This window comes from Trichechus manatus, unplaced genomic scaffold (assembly GCF_000243295.1).
Source record: "Trichechus manatus latirostris isolate Lorelei unplaced genomic scaffold, TriManLat1.0 scaffold00060, whole genome shotgun sequence".
In the NCBI taxonomy this organism is placed as follows: Eukaryota; Metazoa; Chordata; class Mammalia; order Sirenia; family Trichechidae; genus Trichechus; species Trichechus manatus.
Genome location: NW_004443996.1, coordinates 9,477,017 through 9,500,164, shown reverse-complemented (window position 1 = coordinate 9,500,164; position 23,148 = coordinate 9,477,017). Strand labels below are relative to the sequence as shown.

Here is a 23,148-nt window from a genome sequence, read left to right as displayed (position 1 = left end):
CCCTATGGGGCAGTTCTACTCTGTCCTACAGGGTCGCTGTGAGTCGGAATGTACTGGATGGCAGTGGGTTTGTTTTTGGTTTCGCTGGATCCAACGTAGACTCCTCTTTCAAGGAAAGTCTGTCCTCTTTATTTGCATACATTTCTGAGCAGGAAGTTATGCGCAGAACTTTTAGACTCCTGGGAAAGGGTCCTTTATTTCAATCTAAGTCAATCCAGTGCTTCCCTTTTCTTTTTCTTTTCTTTCTCCTTTTTCTGTCCCTCCCCTAGGGAAGGAAGTAGAAAGAAATGTTTCAACAGATCTCGCGGTGCTATTCGAGATTCCCTATTTTAAAAAAAAAAATTAGAAATGATGCAAACGAGCCCGTGCCTTCCGGGGTTTGGGGCTGAGACCGCAGCGCTCCAAGCACAGTGTAAAGAGCTAGGGTAGGAGGCGGGGCTCTGGCTAGTTCCCCTTCCACCTTCCCCCACCTTCCTCTTCTAACCTCTGTTCGGACCTTAGCTCGATTCCAGCCTTTGCCGAAGCTGCTTCGCAGCCCTTTCCGGGACCCAAACAACAGAAGCCGCTGTTCCAGGATGGTGATTCGTGTGTATATTGCATCTTCCTCTGGTTCTACGGCGGTAAGGAGAGTGGAGAGCCCACCTTTGTTGTTTTCCTACACATCAGTCCCCTCCTGCCCCAGAACCGTTAAATTGCGTAAGTTTGTCTGGCAGCTTCTCCTTCGGAAGACAGAAGCATCTCTCGCCCCACCCCCACTTCTTCTCTTTCTTCCGTTTGTTGCATCTGTTTCATTTTTCCTTGTAGTTTAGCATTCTTTGCCTTGTGATGTTAGGGTCACCTTTCTCTTTTGAAGGAAAAAGAAACTACTGAGTTTTGGTAGGTGGGAGATGGTGGTATAGAGTCTTTAGGGTTAGGTGAAGAAGTCAAGAAAAATCACACACTGCTGAGTTTTAAGAGTGCTGTATTTGACATATGTACTCTAGGAACTGAGACCAGGGGAAGGAGTGCACATCTGTAAAGGATAGGGATAACATCTGTAACTGATGGTGATTCAGTAGAGACCTCCTGAAGTATTGTGATTATTTTGGGAGAGTGAGACCCATGCAATAGGGGAGTTACTTTGAGAGTGTGTAGGAGAAGAGTGTTTTAACTTGACTTAAAGGCCTGTTAGAACTAGACGGAATGGGAAGGGAAGTTGGCAACAATGATACAAACTTTTTTTTTTAACTTGATGTGATAAGACACCGAAGTTTTTTTTTCCCCATATTTCCTTACCTTGATTTTTTTTTCCCTTTCAAAAGATTTTATATCTAATAGTGCTTGGAATGTATTGAGAACTGGAAAAGAAACTAACAAATGGCTTCTTGTGTAGTGAGGGATTGAGTTGCTGCTGCATTAATGATAGAAAGCCCTCCCCCAACCAATTCACTTGCTCTTAATTTAGAATAACAATTTATCAGTAGTTGTAGGGAGCAGTAGGATACACTGGCATGAAGGCTGAATGTATTTCCGTAAGAAAGGAAAGTGCTTGTGTTTTTCACAAACCAAGAGGAAGTCTAACAGTGGCAAGAGCAGATGTGTGAGTTTGGGATGTAGGATTTAGTAACCCTGTCTCGCTCCTTGGGATTTAGAGCAGCAGCCATTCCAGGATTCTGTTGTTTTTGTTGTTGTGGGTTTTTGTTTGTTGGGTTGTTTATTTACCCCAAGAGGATTTGGAGTGGAACTGAAGGTTCTGTGAAATCACAGATCTTGAACCTCAAACTTTGTATCTCTGGCCACCATTTGGGATGTGTTTAGAAAGTTCTGAAATAAAATAAGGCTTAATCTTACCTTTTTATGGCAAGTTTAGGTTAAAAAAAAAGAAAACTTTTTATATTTCCTTTGGACCTCCGTTTACGAGCCTCTTGCCTTATTATTTCCCATAGATATTAATTCTGGTATTTCAAGGTAAAATTTGAGTTAGTCAGTCTCAAGTCTAATATAATCATTGTAAATTTTCAAAGACCAGCTTAATGCCTTTAGTCAAACCCCTGATTAAACCAAAAATATCAGCAGTTATTTTCTGTTTGGGGGACATGCAGTTTCAATACTGCTATTTATTCTTTGCTTTCTCCTTCTACCCCTCCCCCAAAAGCAGATTCCAGAAGAAACTGCTTTCAGAATTTCTATTCGAGTAAGAACAACTGCACTTCTCCCTTTGTTAAGCCCCACGTTTCTAAGAGCCTTAAAAATGACTGCTGTCTTTTATAATTTCCATTATTGGACTCCTTATTGAAGACTATGCAAATGGCAGAAGTTTATGGTATTTGTATTTTGTTTCATTGATTTTTTTCTTGTAATTTCCTGATTTTTCTATTGTTGCAGTAATTACAGTTTTTATAAACCTGTTATCAAAATTCTACTGTATATTGCCAAGATTAACCCTTTATTTTATTATAATCTTACAGTACTTTTAAACAGTACAAAGTAAATGTACTTCAGGAAGAACTCTTTTATAACATAAGTAGGGTGGTGATTATTTATTACCGAAAGGGACTCTTCGATTTGTGATACTAGAATTTTCCTCCAAGATTGCTGCTATGTTGTTTTCAACACATGATTTAGAATCAGAAAAAAAAATCGGGGACAAATATCCTGACAGAAACCCAGCAATTGCACAAAGTGAGGTAGTTCTATAAGTGACTAAATGCAGTTGTCTGAAAAATATTTAAAATCTTTTGGCTTTGAATTGGTAATTTCTGGCTGTTTTCTGAGTCCCTACCAATTGTCAAGGTCCCTAGGTAGGGCAAATGGTTTGTGCTTGACTGCTAATCTAAACGTTGGCAGTTCAAACCCACCCAGTGGTACCTCGGAAGAAAAGGCCTGGTGATCTGCTTCCATTAAGATTACAGCCAAGACAACCCTATGGAGCAGTTCTACTCTGTAACACATGGGGTTGCCATGAGTAGAATCGACTCAATGGCAACTAGCAACAACAACAGCAATACTGATTCTCAAAAATAGCCAATGTTAGATGTTATTAGGCACGTGAGGACCTGTGACAATTGGCAAGGCGATATTAATTTATTTTGCCCCTGATCCCAAGACTTTCTGTCACTCATAACCCAATTAAAAATATTTGTTTTCATGCTGGTACTAAACTCTGCCCCTAAATGGAGGAGTAGCATTTGCTTCCCAAAAGTTTAGAAATGAAAGCGAGTATGTTTGTCTTTGAAGTGGCTTTCCTGATAGTAGACTTAATAATGATTGTGAGTAGGAACACTAAAGTATGTCAAGTAATATATATATATTTTGGAAAATAGTTCTGTGAGTTAGATACTATGATTATCTCTATTTTTCAGATAAAGAAATGCAGGTTCAGTGAGGTTGAATGGGTTTCTCAGGGCTACACAACTAGTAAGCTGCAGCCCTTGTATCTAATGCAAGCTGTTTTCATTCAAAGAACATGTGTTTCATTGCTGTCGTTGTTAGTTGCCATTGAGTTGGCTCTGACTCATGGTGACTTTATGTATAACAGAACAAAATGTTGCCCACTCCTGTGCCATCTTCATGATCTTTGGTATGTTTGAGTTCATTGTTGTGACTATTGTGTCAATTCATCTCATTGACAGTTTCCCTCATTTACACTGTCTACTTTTCCAATCATGATGTGCTTTTCTAGTGATTGATCTGTCTTGATGATGTGCCCAAAGTAAGCAAGGTGTAGTCTTGCCATCTTTGCTTCTAAGGAGCATTCGGGTTGTATTTCTTCTATGACTGATTTGTTCATTCTTTCGGCAGTCCACGGTATATTCAATATTCTTAGCCAACATCACAGTTTAAATACATCAATTCTTCTTTTGTCTTCCTTTTTCATTATCCAACTTTCACATATGAGGTAATTGAAAATACCATGGCTTGGGTCAGATGCACCTTAGTTATTGTCTTAGTTATCTAGTGCTGCTGTAACAGAAATACCACAAGTGGGTGGCTTTAACAAACAGAAATTTATTTTCTCACACTTTAGGAGGCTAGAAGCCTGAATTCAGGGTGCCAGCTTTGGGGGAAAGCTTTCTCTCTCTGTCAGCTTAGAAGAAGGTCCTTGTCTCTTTGAGCTTTTGCTCTTGGGCGATCTTCATGTGGCTTGTTCAATATCTTTTATATCTCAAAAGATATTGACTTAAGACACATCCTACACTAATCCTGTCTCATTAACATAACAAAGACAACCCATTCCCAAATTGGATTATAACCACAGGTTAGGATTTACAACACATATTTTGGGGGGACGTGATTCAATCCATAACAGTCATCAAAGTGACATCTTTGCTCTTTTAAAACATAGAAGAGATCTTTTGCCACGGATTTTCCCAGTGCTGTATGTTGGTTGATTTCTTGACTGATGCTTCCATGGACATTGGTTGTGAATCCAAGTAGAATAGAAATACATTTTCTCAGTGATGCTTGACAGTTAGTAGGCATGAGGAGATAAATGTGAACATGGTGTGAGACATATGGGAAGGAGTAAGTCCTCTAAGTGGAAGAGAGTTGCCTGGGCACGTGTGTATAGGGGAATATAAAAATGAGGAACTAGTGTCAGGGAGGGATATTATGTTTAACGGTTGAATGTCAATAAGTGGGTTAAATGACTGTTCACCCAAGAGCAGGAAGGTAAAGAAGTCATGCACATTTGGAAAGCCTAAACCGTTCTTTTATAAGTCAGGCTATGGAAGTTCAGGCCTTAATACTGTTTCTCTTGATGAAAATCATTTAACAGGAATGCAGCTCCCAACTTGTCTGCCTATAAGAAGTAATTTCTGAGGGAAAAATCACTAACTAAATAGAAAACAAGTGTTAACTTTGGTGAAGGGAAAGGCAACACACAATATAGGGGAAGTCAGTACAACCTGACAAAGTCAAAGCATAGAAGCTTCCTAAACACATCCAAATACCTTGAGGGACCAAGATACTAGTGCTCAGGGCTGGGGACCATAGTCTCAGGGGACATCTAGGTCAATTAGCATAACATAGTTCATTAAAAACATTTCTACATCCTACGTCTGGGGTCTTAAAAGCTTGCGAGTGGCCATCTAAGATGCATCTATTGGTCCCATCACATTCAGAACAAAAGAGAATGAAAAAAAAAAAAAACAAAGACACAAGGAAAATATTAGTCCAAAGGACTAATGGACCACTACTACCAAGGCCTCCACCAGCCTGAGCCCAGAAGAACTAGATGGTGCCTGGCGACCACCACCAACCGCTCTGACAGGGATCACAATAGAGGGTCCTGGACAGAGCGGTAGAAAAATGTGGAATAACATTCAGATTCACAAAAAAGGGGCAGACTTACTGGTCTGACGAACCCCCGAGACTGTGGCCCCGAGACACCATGCTAACTCAGAACTGAAGCCACTCCCAAAGTCCACCTTTTAGCCAAAGATTAGACACGCCTAAAACACAAACAGTAACACGTTTCTTAGTTCAGTCAAGTACGTGAGACCAAATGGGCAACATCTGCCCAGAAGCAAAGACGAGAAGGCAGGAAGGGACAGGAAAACTGGACAAATGGACATGGGGAACCCAGAGTGGAAAGGGGGAGAGTGCTGACACATTGTGCGGATTGCAACCAATGTCACAAAACAATTTGTGTATAAATTTTTGAATGAGAAACTGATTTGCACTATAAACTTTTACCTAAAGAACAATAAAATAAAAAAGGAAGTAATTTCTGCCCGTTCACAATTCTTCATGTGTGTCTTGACCTGCTGTCACATAGTAGCATATGCCATATTTTGCCTATTTAACGTTACATTGCAATAACTTTTAACAAAAATCAGCATTGGCCGTTCATGAGGATTTTAGAGGGATAATAGCGTGGGGAATTTTAACTGATTTGGTAGTGTTTACTTATTCTCTGCCTAGATCAATAATGATCTCCATTTCATGGCCTCTATGCATTCTAGGTGTGCCTTGGTGTAGAAATTTTAAGATTGTGGTACATGAATGGTTTCTGAGGGTTTTATTTGTGTAATAACTTCTGTAAAATGATTTCTTTTATGACTTCTAGAGCAGAAGCTAGTTGTAACTTGGATTGTCCCTATACTAAATTAAATACAGTGTACGTTATTTTCATCCATGTTGGTACTCAGTGCACAGGTTATAAAAACAAATGAATAAGACCAACACATGTGATTACCTAATAAGACTAGTGTTTTCTTCATTTGGGTAATATCGATATAGAATAGCAAGCCACAGCTCTTCATCTGTGTGGTTGACTGAGGTAATTTTGTCTTAGATGACAGAATGTTTTGCTATGTCTCTGCATTTATAAATCGAACACTGATTTGATGTATGCGTGGTCTTTGTCATAGCTGCCAAGGTTTTTTTTGAATGGTATTTAAAGGTGCTCATAAATTACCTCAAAGACCAGAATCAGAAACTGTTCACCAAATGACTGTTGGAACTTTGTTTTATATATTATTTAATTTAATTTTGTTGTTGAGAATATACAGAGCAAAACATACACCAATTTAGCAATTTCTACATGTGCAATTCAGTGACATTGATTACATTCTTTGAGCTGTGAAACCATTCTCACCCCCTTTTCTGAGTTGGCCCATCTCTATTAACAAACTCACTGCTCACTAAGTTTCGTATCTGATCTTTTGAGTTGTTGTTGTCAATTTGATCTCACATAGATAGATCTTAAAAGAGCACAATGATCAAGGAAGACATTCTTTACTAGTTAATCTAAACTATTGTTTGTTTTTTAATTTCGTTGTTGAGAATATCCACAGCAAAACGTACGCCAATTCAAGAGTTTCTACGCGTGCAATTCAGTGACATTGATTACATTTTCTGAGTTTGCCACCATTCTAACGCTCCTTTTCTGAGTTGTTCCTCCCCCATTAACATAAACTCACTACCCGCCAAGGTTCCCATCTAGTGTTTTGAGTTGCTATTGTCACTTTGATCCCATATAGATAGTTCTTAAAAGAGCATAATGCTCAAGGCAGACATTTTTTATTAGTTTAGCTAAACTATTTTTTGGTTTTAAGAAGACTTCAGGGGATATTTTTGGTTTAAATTTTAAAGATTATCTCAGGGCAATAGTTTCATGGGTTCGTCCAGCCCCCATGGCTCCAGGAAGTGGAGTCCATGAGAATTTGAAATTCTGTTATGCATTTTTTCCCTTTTGAACAGGATTCTTCTACAGGCATTTCACCAGAGAGGACATTCAGATGACCACTAAGCACATGAAAAGATGCTCAATATCATTAGCCATCAGACAGATGCAAATCAAAACCACAGTGTGATACCGTTTTACTCTCACTAGGATGGCTAAGATTAAAAAAAAACAAAATAAAAAACGTTTGCGAGGATGTGGGGAAATTGGAACCCTTATCCGTAGCTGGTGGGAATGCAAAATGGTACAGCTATTGTGGAAAACAGTGTGCCAGTTCCTCAAAAAACTAAAAATAGAACTACCATAAAACCCAGCAATTCTGCTCCTAGGTATATACCCGAAAGACTTGAAAGCAGAGACTAAAACAGAGACTTGTACACCAATGTTCATTGCAGCATTATTCACAATAGCCAAAAGGTGGAAACAACCTAAATGCCCATTAACAGATGAATGGATAAACAGAATGTGGTGGACATGTTTTTTTGATGCCATAAACAGTGGAGAATGGCAACTTTCACGTGGCAAATGCGTGAACTCAATATCTGTGCTTGCAACTTTGCACCCAGTATTTGATGGCTGATTTTCTAAATTTCAGAGCAATGGCCATGCCGTTGAAATAATTTGACCCAACTTAAAGAGGCTAGGGAAACACAGGTATCAATGGTGATGGTTCTTGAGATATTTAAAAAGATGCTTAAAAGTCAAATGATTGTAGCAAAGTATGTATTGTGGAAGTTGAGTAAAATCTGGTAGGAGGAAAGATAAAATGGATTCATCTCTAGCTCTTTGACTAGAATTAGTTATCTGGTGAGGAAGGGCTTTGATCAATAAACCTTAAGATCAACCCTCCACTTGTGTTGGCCTGGAAAAACATAAATTGAAGCTGCAGACACATTCAGATTGAGTGTTTAATTCTCTGTAGTTAATTTCTAAAATATTTTCTAAAATACATATTGTGTAATCAACCATGTATTGTTTACAGAATATTTTCTGCTTTAACTGAATTACCAAGGGGAATTTTGTATTTAATTTGTTATTGATGAAATTAAAGAGATTAAGAATCTGTTTGTGACCATCTGTTTGCTTTCAGTTCTGCTTTGCTGAAAGCCTTTTAAACCCAAGCATTTAGTTGCTTCCTCCAAACAAGACAGAGATAAAAATATATTTAGAGAGATGGGGCAGTTTATTTATTTACTTATTATTATGTTACTATAAATATGGCAAAACAGTTGCCATTTCAACATTTTTTACATGTACAATTCAGTGACATTAATTACATACATCGTGTTATGCAGCCATCGTCACTATCAATTTTTATTAATCTGAGAGGCAAAGATGACTCTTTATGCTTGACCATTAGAGAAGAATTCTGAGCAAGGGGATTGTTTTCTAGTCCAGTCCCTCACATTTTGGCTTTAATAGTTTGAAGAGTTGCAGATTGCCAGAACATCAGGAAAAATTCAACTATAAGTTTTAAAGTATCATGACATTCAAAAACTGTGTATTGTGCTGCTAGATTTTTTGTTGTTGTATTACTCTTCCATTAGCATGGCTAATCGTGATTTGACGCTAATAATAATAAAAGATAACATTTATTTATGCATCATACAAGTCAGGCACTGTGCTCAGTGCTTTACATACATTGTTTCATTTATTTTCCTCCTTAAAAAACCCTGTGAAGTAAGTACTATTATTAGCCCCATTTTATGTAATTGGCATCTCTAAGACCCAGGAACATTAAGTAAGTTGGTCAAAATCTAAGAGCTAGAAATGGCAGAGCTGAGATTACAACCCAGGTTGATCTGATTCCAGAATCCACTCTTAAACACTGTGTTATTTACACTTCTTCTTTGTGCTGGTATTGAATACAAATTATGTAAATAGTACATTAAAATCTTGTCATGCCAAGTGATTTGGAATCTATAATTGGCATTTAAGACTGGATAAAGCCTAAAGAGGCAAATTGTGTCCTTATTCATAACTTGCATTTAGGGGTTAGGTGGGTTGGTAGGGAGGAGTAATTGAAGCACGAACTCCTGGTGGTTAGTAACACCATGTTCTTTCACAACTTAGTTTTATTGTATGAAATTACTTAACCAAGGGCACATTTTTTATGGTATTTGTCTATCCTTTCTTATGGTGGCCTGTGCTATATATTAAACTTTTATGATTTTGAATCTCTTCCTTGAAAAATGTCTTTATATCTTCATATGGCTATAAACTCAAACCAAACCCATTGCCATCGAGTCGATTTCAACTCATATTGACCCTATAGGACAGAGTAGAACTGCCCCATAGGGTTTCCAAGGCTGTATCCTTTATGGAAGCAGACTGCCACATCTTTTTTTTAAGAGGGAATACAAAGTTTATTCAGTAAGTTTTAAAATAATCAATTAATTACATAAGAATATAGTGAAATTAGTCAAAAATCAAGTAATTGTTTTCAAGTGGTAGTTCAATAATAAAGCAGTGCTTTTAATGACTATAGGAGAATCACACAAAAGCACTTAGAAATATTTCTTGAAGAAATATACATTTTCACCCTTTTTTTCCATTCATAATTTCAATATTTTGCCCTATTTTAGATCACTTTTTGGTAGGCACTGTGAACATCTGAGGTTAAAGTGATGGGCCTCACAATAAAGTAGCCACCTTCTTTGAATATTTCATCTTTTCATTCCTATGCATATAATCATCTTTCAATTGCATGATTCCTTTAGTCTGATTCTCATTTCATGTCTCAAAGAACGTATTTTTGTCTAATAAAGAGACTGTGCATATTGATGGTATTTATCGTTTCGTAGTGTTGGCATGACTTTCAAAGCTGTGCTTCTGTCATCCGGTATGTACTGTAACAGACAGCTACATGTTCCCTTTGTTTCAGATCTTACAGGTATTTCATCTTTTATGGATGTGGCTAGGGTACCAACTTAGTATGTTAGATGACCACTGTATAGTAAATCCAGAAATGAAAATGTAATACTCTTATGTCCCCAAACTGTATACATATAACAAAGGCAAAACTATGTTAAAGAGAACAGCATTTTATGTAATCATAGGAAACAATAGTAAGATCAAGATCCCCTCCTTATGAAAATGAATATAGCAAACATACATGTAACCATAGCTAGATGAGCATTATAGTATAGAAACTTCATGAGACATGAGAAATAAACAGTTTAGGCCAAGTTTTGAGACTCATTCTCCACATCAAGCCATTTGAAGACAGTCCACTAAGTTCTCAAGAGTTAACTGCTTTTGGATTGAGTGGTTATAGTTATACAAGAGAGCACTGGTTCAGATCCAGCAATGATTTATGAACTTGCCCATAGGCTGATGGCAAAAAATAGCATAATTTGGGAACATTTGAATCTACTTTATGAAAGGACTGCCAGCCTGGACTCTCACAATTTGTTTGTTTTCATATAGCCAGTAGGCTTTTGTAAGGTGGCCTTCGCCTGGCTGTACTGATAAGCCCAGGCTCCCATTTAATGAGGACTGTCAGAGCTATTAGTCAATGAACTTCAGGGCTGGCTGGATGGAGGAAGTGTTCTTCGCTGCCCCAGCTTCTTTGTGAACCAGATGACTGACCAGCAGTGAACTACAATAAATTCTAAGGCTTGAACAGAGGAAAATTTAGAAAGGCCTGAGGAGAGGTGCCAAACTACATTGCAAAAAGAAAATAGAATATAGTAATATTTTAATAAATATGTATAAAAATATACATATAGCCAGTGGACTATTTTACAATACTGGTTAAAACCATGAAGAGTTGGTTAAGTCAGTAGGTATGTCGATATCCTGGCTTCAAATTAATGTATAGAAATATTTTCAATTAAAGATCAGTAAATATACCTGGAGAGGATTAAATATAAGTGGAAAAACAGTAGTTTCAATCTTTCTCTTTTTATCAACAATGCCTTTTACTGGTTAATAAAGGATTTGAACTGATCAATCTTGGGTTCAAAATCAAATGATTAAATCAAGAGGAACATTGAAGATATTGTCAGATTCCCCTCATTAGGGAGTCATGTAATCCATAATTGAGCCCTGCAACAGCATCACATCTAAAGCTTTCTCCTCTAATATTCACTCTAGTTCAATTTTTTCTTACTATGAAATAAATCCTTTTTACATGAGATGAGGAAACAATAAAATTGTTGACTGGTTCAGATGGAATTGGTTCAGCTAGGTCTTTTGGTGTCTTAACATTTCAAACTTAAGTTAAGGGCTTCATATAGCACTCCTATCAGCTTCTGAAAACGCAGCCAAGTGGCACGCAGAAACGTGACACATTTTTCTACTTCTGTGAATATCCAAGGATTTGAAAAAATCAACAACCTAGTAAAAAGCAAGACGTAAATTTATCAGCACCAAGTAGAAACGGTTTTCAAAAGGAGCAGCTCTGTTACGTGTTTCTTGTATCCTTTTGTTGAGAAACTCACCAGATGACTCAGTTGGACATTTTGATTCACACAAATTAAAAAAAAAAAAAAGATTTCAAGGTTTTGGCTATAGACAACATAATTAAAAGGTGGCTTTTTATGATTCTGTAAATCTTATAAATTCATCAGGAAGACAGTACTGTTATAACTTGTAAACTCTGGTTTTGGACTCTAGTCTTTGAGGTCTATTCCTTTGGCTTAGTCCTTTATGGAAATGAGACCCTATCACAGAGTTTGAGTGGAGCCATACATTTCTGCTTGGGGGATCTCCAACAGTGAGTCAAGACAAATAGAACTCCACCTTTTAAACACCAGAGAATATTCATCCTGGTAACGGTTACATGAGAAAATTTTGTCCGTTTATTTCACCACCACCACTCAGCCAGTTTCATCATATTTCTCAATGCTAAAATCATAACTGTAAGTATATATTTTATAGTAGCTGGATGATAATGGAAACCTTTCTATCCAGTGTGATATTTCAAAGCTAACTTAGAAGGAAAGAAGCATAGGCAGTTAATATGTTAAAAATATGATGTGTCTCTAAGATGCATCAGTTGGTCCCAGCCACCTGGAGTAAAGGAGAATGAAGAACACGAAAGACACAAGGAAAGTATTAGTCCAAGAGACAGAAGGGGTGACATAAACCAGAGACTTCATCAGCCTGAGACCAGAAGAACTAGATGGTGCCTGGATACCACCAATGACCGCCCAGACAGGGAACACAACAAAGAGTCCCTGATGGAGTAGGAGAAAGGTAGGGTGCAGAACTCAAATTCTGGTCAGAAGACCAGACTTAATGGTGTGACTGAGACTGGAGGAACCCTGGAAAGCATGGCCCTCAGATGCTGTATCAGCCCAGAGCTAAAATAATTTCCGAGGCCAACTCTTCAGATGGGATTGGACTGGACTGTGAGACATAAAGGGATACTCATGAGGAGTGTGCCTCGTGGCTCAAGTAGATACAAAAGACTAAACGGGAAGCTTCTGTCCGTAGGTGAGATGGGAAGGCGGAGATAGATGGTTAGGAGCTGGTTGAACAGACATGGGGAATCGGGTGGAAAGGAGGAGTGTGCTGTCACAGTATGGGGAGAGCAATTAGGGTCACATAACAATGTATGTATGAATGTTTGTATGGAAGACTAACTTGAAATGTAAACTTCATCTAAACTACAACAATAATAAATAAAAGAAAAAAAAAGGATGCATCATCTTACTTTAATTTCTTATGTAAATAATTTGTAAATTTTAGTTGATAATAATATTAAGAACTACTGTTCACTGAGCAGTTACAATGTGCCGGGCATACGCCATAAGAACTTTACATGTATTATACCATTTAGTTCTCATGACAACTCAGTGAAATCAGTTCTCCTATTATCCCCATTTTTAAGAAGAGGGAACAGGCTCAGAGAGGTAGTCAAAGAGCTAGCAAGACACCCCAGGTTTATCATGATCTTAACTTCTATGCTATTCTGTGTACTGACTGATGTTTATTAATTACTGGGAATGTGGCTCTGAAACTAATTTACAAGTAATTGCAATACTGCTTTTCTGCTAAGCCTGGAGAATCATGAAAGTACTTCTTAATAAATTGAGTATAGAAGTGTTAAGAACAATTCTGGTGGTCTGTTATATCAAGTAGAGAACTAAGAATTCTTCAGAGCAGTAAACTGAAGTCATAATAGCTCAGTATACTATTAGAATGCAGAGTATGTACCCTTTGTCCCAATATAAGAAATTTATCTTGTGTAAAGCAATCTAAATAAAAGTAGATAAGAGAAAACCCTGGTGGCACAGTGGTTTAGCGTTTGGCTGCTAATGAAACGGTCGGCAGTTTGAATCCACCAGCCACTCCTTGGAAACCCTATGGGGCAGTTCTTCTCTGTCCTGTGGTGCGCTATGAGTCGGAATTGACTCGATGGCAATAGGTTTGGTTTGTTTGTTTGTTTTTTGTTTTGTGTGATTTGAGTAGGTCACTAAACTTTTCTTTGCCTCCCATCATCTTCACAGGATTATAATGGAAGAAAATGTTGAACTGGAGAACTAAAACTATATATTCCAGAGGATCCTTATGCTGCTCAGATGGCAGGGACTAATTGGGAGAGGTCTCACCAGGCAGACAGCATATGTGTACTTTCAATAGTCAGTCACTCTAAATTTCATGAAAAATAATACACAATATGATACTTTAAAATCCTAAGCATCTAACAGAATCTTAACTGAATAATTTATGTCCAAATTACATAGTACAAATCAATATCTAATTATTTTTTGAAAATCACTCATTTACAGATACATGTATTTGAATATTTTTCACTGCATAATATGGTTAAGGTAGGGAAGTCTTGGAATCCCTCCATGGTGTAAATGGTTAACACACTTGGCTGCTAACCAAAAGGTTGGGTATTTGAGTTCACATAGAGACGCTTCCAAAGAAAGTACTGGCAATCTATTTCCAAAAAATCAGCCATTGAGAACCCTATGGAACACAGTTCTACTCTGACATACATGGAGTCACCATGAGTCAAAATCGACTCCATGGCAACTGGTTCTTTTTTTTTAGGGAAGTGTTAGAATTGTACTTTTAGGTTAATGTATAAACGTAGGGAAACAGTGCATGAACATTATATTGCTTGGACTATGTGGAGAACACCTTAAAATGGGATATTGATACAAAAATGAGATACTATATTGTGCAAAAGCTCATGCTAAGAGATTCTGGGGAAAGAAAATAGCAAAATCTGAGTCCTTGGTTTGTCAAAACATGGATTGTTCCAACAAATATTATAAGAAAAAGTAGACTATCTCCCAATGAATGAGATCATTGTGACCTAATTATACACCTACACTTGCAAAAATGACCACCTTTTGCTGTCCTTGTGAGATTTCTTGAAAATATTTGAAGTTGGAATGGTGGGCAGTGATTTACATCCGTTTTTTAAGTAAAAATTCATGCAATTTTCATTGCATGTGATTAATGGTGAGCTGTTATTCTATGTAAAAGCATATGATAAAAAAGACAGATGGCATGTTGCATATAATAGCATTAAATCTTTTTTTTTCTGAAGAGTAACTGTTTGAAGTCACATAAATCATATTTTTGTACCTAACAGAGCCAATTTTGAGGCCAGGTCAATACTTTTACTGTTTAATTCCTAACTTTCTTCCTCACTTATTGATGGGTCTGTTGAAAGTTAAAGATACTTTGTAGATATCCACTTTAGTACTATTTCAAAATTCCACAAGCAGTTACGAACAACATATGTACTGCATCCACTAGACTGTGAGCCTCTCATTGCCCAGAATATACTTACACGTGGTAAGTTTCTAAGTAAATATTTATTCATGAATGAATGGATGACACTTTTAAATTAAAGTGCAAACAGCTCATCCAAGCAGAGACATGCAGTTGCTAGATGGAAATGTGTGACTAGAGTTTAGGAGAGATGGTGGTTGCAGAGTAGATTTGGGAGTCACTGACAGAGAGGTCATGCTTGAAACCATGGGCAAGAATGAGCTCCCCTGGAGGGAGGAATTATCGAGTGAGATGAGAAGAGGGCTAAGAACAAGGACATTAACATTTATGGAGCAGAAGGAAACAGGGAGACTCATTAGAAAATACCAGACTAGCATCTTGTTAAAGAAAATAGGGGAGGAAATATTTTAAGCTAGTGCCACACAGGAATAGTGGAAAATGAGAAAAGGCCATTGAATTAAAAAATAAGGAAACTATTAGTGACCCTGGAAATAGCACTTTCAGTGGAATGGTGAGGATAGCAGCACAGCTGGGAAGGGTTAAGGAAAGAAGTGCAGAAAGAGGAAGAGGTGAGTATGTAGACTAATATTTGAATAGTTTAGTGAAAAGAAAGGATAAAATCATTGAAAACAGTTAAAATCATGTTATTCCAGAGCTATTAAAAAAGAACAAAACTAAATTAACTAGAATTTTGCCCTGAAAAATCCTGTTTCTCTCTTTTTCCAGCCTAGATTATCAGATAATTGTTGATTATTTCTCCATAGAATCAACTTTAAACTAACTCAATAACGGGTTGTTGAAATATTTAAAAAATTAATAGTTTGGAAAAAATTCCACATATAAGACCAGATGAATATTTGCAATAGAAACAATGAAACCAAATAAGCGCATTAATTTTATTTCTATTTGAAAATGTCCAATGCATAATTTCTATTAAGACAAATCTTAATTATTTCAGAAAGTACTGTGAGTATAAATGCCTTCCCCATTTCAGTTACCATATAAAGTCTTTGTTGACCATGAAACAAAAAGTATTTTTAGTGGCAAATTTAAATTACTCTTATAAGAGAATAGGCAGAAAAGTTGAAATTCTTACAGAAAGTATGAAGAACAGCTGGACAATTTCCATTACCCCCATTTGCCAAATGTCAGTAAAGACCAGTTTGACTCTTTAGAAAATATTGATCTCTATGCTTTAACTTCTTAATATGAGGTAGGTTATTTCAGTCATAAGAAAGTATAATCGATCTGATTTTTTTTTTTAATCTGCCACCTTTCCCCTAATCCAAATCCAGCTTCCAGAAGGCTGGAAGGAGTGTAGGATTGGGAGGTTGGTAGGCAGATAACCCCCATTAAGATTTTTGGGCTGATTTGGGATCTGGTGAATGCATTCTAAGAAAGAAGACAAAGATAAATAGAATTATATTAGACATTTGGGACTCCACATAAATGAAATTATTAAATGCTGCATTAGAGACTATGGAGCGCTGGTTCAATATTTCTATGTTGATCTAAGAATAATATGCACACACACACACACACACACACGCATCATTTAAACACTTGACAGAGATGCTCATGTGAAGAACCTTGCGCCAGGTGGACAATTTAACTTGATTATGTAGACAAGTCCTTCCAATTATTTATCTATGGATTGTGCTGGGAATTCTCTTCCTTTTACTCCCAAATTCATTCATTCATTCAGAAAATAATTATTGCCAGCTACTGGGCTAGACTCTGGACTCAGGTTTTCAAGGTCAAGAAAGGACCAGGAATAAAGATTCCTCATGTTCCCCCCTTGAGCCGGAGTAAGAGGGGAAGTAGATTTTGGGGATTAAGGTGTATTGACGAAAAACAAGGAGGCATATATCCTTGCTCAAAGGCAGAGGTACTTTAGGGACCACATGCCTGCAGGTTAATAAACTGTCTCACAGGAGTCAGCCAGCTCCTGCCCCACCCCCCCCAATAAAAGTCCAAATGTACTTTGCCAACCCCTGCAAGTCACCTTGACAATGGTCTCCTCCTTGAATAACTATTCTGAAGACAGTGATAGTTTATTGCTTCAATTCAACCTTTATCTGGTTTTCCTGCCATTTCCCTAGAGAATGATGTGGGAAGTAGATCCCAAGCACAATGTGTACTTTGTTCTTATATTTGAACATTTTGTGGAGGCATGACTTTTACATAGTTCTGATTAAAGCCAAAAATAGTAGTAATGACAACAAGTTGAAGATTTGTGGTATCATTGCCTAACTCTTTCTATCAGTCACCTTGGGATTCTGGAACAAATCACCTTAAGCCCCATTTTCATTATCTGGGTAATGCCTTTAGACTTCTCTATAACCCTTACCTTGGCCTCGGTCTGTATTTTGTAAACAGTTATGCCTTACAAAAATCTGCGGTGTATTCATTAACTCCTTTTTTTACAACGCCCCAGCTATCTTATATTTGTCTCCCCCTTCCTGCTCTCCTTGGATCTTTCCTTTTCTTTTCCAAGGCTTATATGTTTCTCAAGAATTTGATCTGATGATTGGTTCAGGGTTTTGTGTACCAGTTTGCTTCATTTACTTTGGATTTAGTTCACACTACTGTTAACAATTAAATTTGATAAAGATCATCTCTTGAGCCAGACTTCCCAGTGTGTGGGCGGGGGGGAGGCTGTTCAATATGTTTGTCTTTGGCCAAGCATATGACACAAAGGCTAAGGGCTGGAATAAATGGATATTTCTCCTTATGCTTCCACCAAATCGTTAGACAAGTAAGGATAATTTTAGTTCCTCTTTCCCTCTTCCCCTCCCTGTTCCAGTATGTCCCTAACTCTCCCCACCACAAACATGTGAACCCTGTCAAGAACGGTGGCTTTATTATCAAGAGTTAATAAATATCAGAATCCAGTTGAGCCCTACTGTTCTGGTGGGTAAATATTCTCCTATTACTAAGGTTGTTTTTGGAAACAGCATTACGGCTTTCGAATTTTTATTAATGGTGCTCTAAGTGGACTAAGGAGCTTTGGTGGCATAGTTTTTAAGAGCTTGGCTGATAACCAAAAGGTTGGTAGTTCGAATCCACCAGCTGCTCTTTGGAAACCCTACGGGGCAGTTCTACTCTGTTCCATAGGGTTGCTATGAGTCAGAATCAACTCGACGGCAATGGATTTAAATGGACTAAAACAACTACATCTAGGTATAAAGGGCATGGATTAAGACATTAATCTTTTTATTATTATAAATACAACTTGTTACTAAGAAGCCTTGAGCATAATATTGGAAGTCCCTTCTCTATTGTATAGAAATTGGCTTTCTGTCTCTTTCATTTTTATCAGCAACAAACATATACTGAAGATAAAATACTAGAAGCATCTGACTAGAAGGGATCATGGGAGGTCAACCAATCCCTCCATCTAAGGACTGACTGTGAACTGTCCCAGAAAGATGGTAATCAGTTTTCTTTTAGTAAACTCTCCAAAGAAGGAAATATACAACTTCCCTTGGTAATATGAGGCAGTACTACTTTCTATTGTGGAAATCTGTGTGATCAATGAAGGATATTTTTACTTTTCTTGTGTGGTGAAGAGGGAGATCAGTTTCTTGAAACTGTGGGAACAGAGGGAGTAAAGCACAGTACAATATGTAGAATCTCACCAGTTATCATTTCAACATGTATTTCCTAACACCTGCTGATATAATACTCAGCTCTGTAGGGGGAAAAAGAGCTTAGAGTCTTGCTTTGAAAAGCTTAAAATAGATTTGATAACTTTTTCTCTTCTCTTCTGTACCTCCTCATTCTTGGAATTGGTCATGCCTGTGGATCAGTGCACTATGAAATCATGCCATAGGAAATACTGGTTATTTCATGAGACTCTCAGTTTATTAAATCTAATTTCAAAATCAGTGTTTTAAATAGTTTTTTCCTTTTTTTATTTTTGTATTTTAGATGAAGGTTTTCAGAACAAACTAGCTTCTCATTAAACAGCTAGTTCACATATTGTTTTGTGACATTGGTTACCAACCCATGACATGTCAACACTTCCTTCTTGACCTTGCATTTCCTATTACCAGATTTCCTGTCCCCTCCTGCCTTCTAGTCTTTGCTCCTGGGCTGGTGTGCCCCTTTAGTCTCGTTTTGTTTTATGGGCCTGTCTAATCTTTGGCTGAACGGTGAACTTCAGGAGTGACTTCATTACTGAGCTAAAAGAGTGTCCAGGGGCCATACTCTCAGGGTTTCTCCAGTCTCTGTCAGGCCAGTAAGTCTGGCCTTTTTTTGTGAGTTAGAATTTTGTTCTACATTTTTCTCCAGCTCTATCCGGTATCCTCCACTGTGATACCTGTCAGAGCAGTTGGTGGTGGTAGCCAGGCACCATCTAGTGGTACTGGACTCAGTCTGGTGGAGGCCGTGGTAGTTATGGTCCATTAATCCTTTGGAGTAATCTTTCCCTTGTGTCTTTAGTTCTCTTCTTACTCCTTTGCTCCATACGGGGTGAGACCAGTGGAGTATCTTAGATGGCCGCTCACAGGGTTTTAAGGCCCCAGACACTACTCACCAAAGTAGAATGTAGAACATTGTCTTTATAAACTGTTATGCCAGTTGAGCTAGATGTTCCCCAAGACCATGATCCCCACAGCCCTCAGCCCAGTAATTCGGTCCTTCAGGGAGTTTGAATGTGTCTATGGAGCTTCCATGACCTTGCCTTGGACAAGTTGTGCTGGCTTCCCCAGTATTGTGTACTGTCTTATCCTTCACCAAAGTTACCACTTACCTATTTATTGTCTATTTAGTGTTTTCCCATCCCCGCCCTTTCCCTCCCTATTAACCATCAAAGATTGTTTCTTTTTGTGTGTAAGCCTTTTCGTGAGTTTTTATAGTAGTGGTCTTATACAATATTTACCCTTTTGTGATTAATTATATCACTCAGCATAATACCCTCCAGATTCATCCATGTTGTGAGATACCTCGCAGATTCATCATTATTCTTTACCGTTGCGTAGTACACCATTGTGTGTATGTACCATAGTTTGTTTATCCATTCATCTGTTGACGGGCATTTAGGTTGTTTCCATCTTTTGCTATTGTGAACAATGATGCAGTGAACATGGGTGTGCATATGTCTATTCATGTGATGGCTCTTATTTCTCTAGGATATGTTCCTAGGAGTGGGATTACTGGATCATGTGGTATTTCTATTTCTAGCTTTCTAAGGAGCACCATATCATTTTCCAAAATGGTTGTACCGTTTTGCATTCCCACCAGCAGTGCATAAGAGTTCCGATCTCCCCGTAGCCTCTCCAACATTTGTTATTTCCAGTGTTTTTGATTCATGTCGGTAATGCCGGGGTGAGATGGTATCTCATTGTGGTTTTGATTTTTATTTCTCTAATGGCTTGTGATCTCGAGCATTTCCTCGTGTCTGTTAGCCGCTTGTTAAATAGTTTTTAATCAATGATTCTCTAAAGGCTACGTAAGTATTTGACATTCTTTATGATAGTGGATGGTGTGATTGATGAAGAAAATCACATAACTTGGCTAATGTAAGACTCGATGGAATGCCTTTTAAAGGTTCAATTTCCAGAGGAAAAAACTATAACAAAATTATGAATTTTACTGCTTACTATTGTAGAACGCAGCTGTTTTAGAACTTAGAACTGAAGGGCCGTGACTTTTTAACGTTGTTTAACGGTAGTTTGTTTGGAATTCTTCCCATACTCAGTGTACTAATCAACAAGGGAGCCTTAGATTGGGGAGTAGAGGGCCTTAGGGAAATGGATTGACCTCTCTGCCTTTTTCCATTCTGTAAAATAGGGGAAATGGCTTTTTCCCTATGTCACAGGAATGTTAGTTAGATTTTTAAAAATGAGATTAATAGCACGTATTTTGAGTTCCTTTGCAAGAAAGGACTTTTTCAAATTTATTTAGTTTGCTTTAGGTGAAGGTTTACAGAGCAAATTAGTTTTCTATTCAATAGTTTGTACACTAATTGTTCTGTGACATTGGTTGCAATCCCTGCAGTGTGTCAGAACTCTCCTTACTTCCCCCGAGTTCCCCATTTCCATTCATCCAGTTTTCTTGCCCCTTCCTGCCTTATCAGCTTTGCTTTGGAAAGGTCTTTCCCTTTTGGTCTCATATAGATGATTGTTCTAAGGAGCACTTTCCTCATTTTATAGGCCTGTTTATAATTTGGCTGAAAGGTGATATCTGGGAATGGCTGCAGTGCCAAGTTAGAAATGTGTCTAAGGGCCGTAGACTGGCTTCCTCCAGTCTCTGTTGGACAGGTAAATCTGGGCTTTTTTGTGAATTTGAATTCTGTTCTACATTTTTTCACACTCTAACCGGGAACTTCTGTTGTGTTCCTGGTCAGAACAGTCAGTAGTGGTAGCCAGGCACCATCTAGTTCTTCTGGTCTCAAGCTAGTGGATGCTGTGGTTCGTGTCGTCCATTAGTCTTTTGGATTAGTTGTTTCCTTGAGTCTTTGATTTTCTTCATTCTCCTTTTCTCCGGATGGGAAGAGACCAATAGTGTGTCTTAGATGGCTGTTTGCAAGCTTTTAAGACCCCAGACGCTACTCACCAAATTAGGAAGTAGAACGTTGTCTTTATGAACTGTGTTATGCCAGTTGACCTAGATGTCCCCCTAGACTATTTTCCCCAGCCTTCAAGCCCAGTAACTCAGTACCACAATGTGTTTGTTTGTGTCTAGGATGTTTCCATGACTGTGCCCCCTGTGTGCTCTAATAAATATATGCATATACATGTTGCACATAGAAATATGTGTGTAGAAACATCCACAGCCAAACCTGTATATGCATGTGAATGTGCTGCCATACACCCTCCTGCACCTATTCAGCATACATGTCTGTGTATCTGCTAATAAATTATTGTTTGTAATTACTGTTGTTGCAGGATTGTATATGTTATAGTATTTACAGTTGTTGCCTTTTATTCTTGCGTACCTCTCAGTGTCTACCCTTGCCTTGGTCATGTTGCGCTGACTTCCCCCATATTGTGTACTGCTTTTCCCTTCACCAAATTCAACACGTCTACTCTCTAGTTAGTGATTTCCCTCCCATCAAAAAATATTTCTTTCTGTGTGTAATCCTTTTCTTGTTAATAATAGTGGTCACATACACTGTTTGTGATTGACTTATTTCACTCAGCATAATGTCCTCCAGATTCATCCATGTTTTTATAATTGGAATTGTGCATTTGCTTTTAATAGTCCCAGGTGAGGCTTCAGGAGAATCCCAGCTCCTTGTTTTGGTTGGAAATAATAATATTGGCACAGAACAGAATCCTACCTATTATTCCCTTTCCATTGAAAGTGAATTCTTCTCCTAAGGAGAAATATTGTTACAGACTTCATGTTCTTGCTCTTGCACTCTCTCCCTCTCTCAGTCGAGTTCTTTTCTATGTCATTGTAAGAAGGCACAGTGATTTGGAGGTAATTGAACGTGACATTTAATAACAAAGTTTGTGCCCCAAAGCCGTTGTGTTTTAAGTAAGGAAAAAGGTACTAAGGAAAGGTTAAATAGGACCTGCAACTCCTGCAAATATGCTGATATACTGCTTGTGACATTCACATTTCCAAGTTAGAGTTGTCACATATAAAGCCAAAACCAGTTGCTGTGGATTCAGTTCTAACTCATGTCAACCCCATGTATTTCAGAGTAGAACTGTGCTCCATAGAGTTTTCAGTGGTTAATTTTTCAGAGGTATATTGCCATACCTTTCTTCTGAGGTCCCTCCGGGTGGATTCAAACTGCCAACCTTTCAGTTAGTAGCCAAGTGGTTAACTGTTTGCACCACCCAGGGACTCCTGTCAGCATGAAGCCTTTTGTATACTTTTTACTGTTTTCTGGAAAGAGAATCCTATGCTATTGAAAATGATCACATTCTTTTCATTGATGGTTTTATCACTCTTTCATGTGATTTCCTCCCCAAACTTCATTTCTCCTGAATCTATTAGTTAATAGTCCTTATATTTATTTTTTAAATATTAAAAATTGATACTCTTTGGGTATTTTCAACTATTTCATGCAAATTTTCAGTAGTTCCCAGGCTCTAGACACATCCTAAATTATAAACAAAGTTTGTGAAATGCCACTATGTATACCCAACATATGACTTCTTTGAAATACAATTTACAAATCAGGAAGATAAGCTTAAGAACAGGTTATATGCGTAAATAAAAACCATATAGTTGGTGGCAAGTTTGAGAGTGAATTAAGAACAGATATTAGAAGAAGTTATGTCAGGTCACAAACTATGAGATTAAAATGGTTTGTA

General features: G+C 37.8%; 1 protein-coding gene across 3 annotated transcripts in view; it reads left to right on the top strand.

The window, feature by feature from the left end:
- Positions 1 to 431: 431 nt before the first annotated feature.
- SH3BGRL (SH3 domain binding glutamate rich protein like) overlaps positions 432 to 23,148 on the top strand; it is a 146,617-nt gene continuing 123,900 nt past the window's right edge. The window contains exon 1 of one of the 3 annotated variants that reach the window (XM_023733600.1): positions 432 to 696. In XM_023733600.1, the coding sequence (XP_023589368.1) occupies positions 576 to 696 (121 nt within the window). In that variant the 5' untranslated portion in view covers positions 432 to 575. Of the gene's footprint in view, positions 697 to 2,271; positions 2,303 to 23,148 lie in introns of those variants that run through there. The other 2 variants (XM_023733602.1, XM_023733601.1) reach the window with 2 other exon arrangements.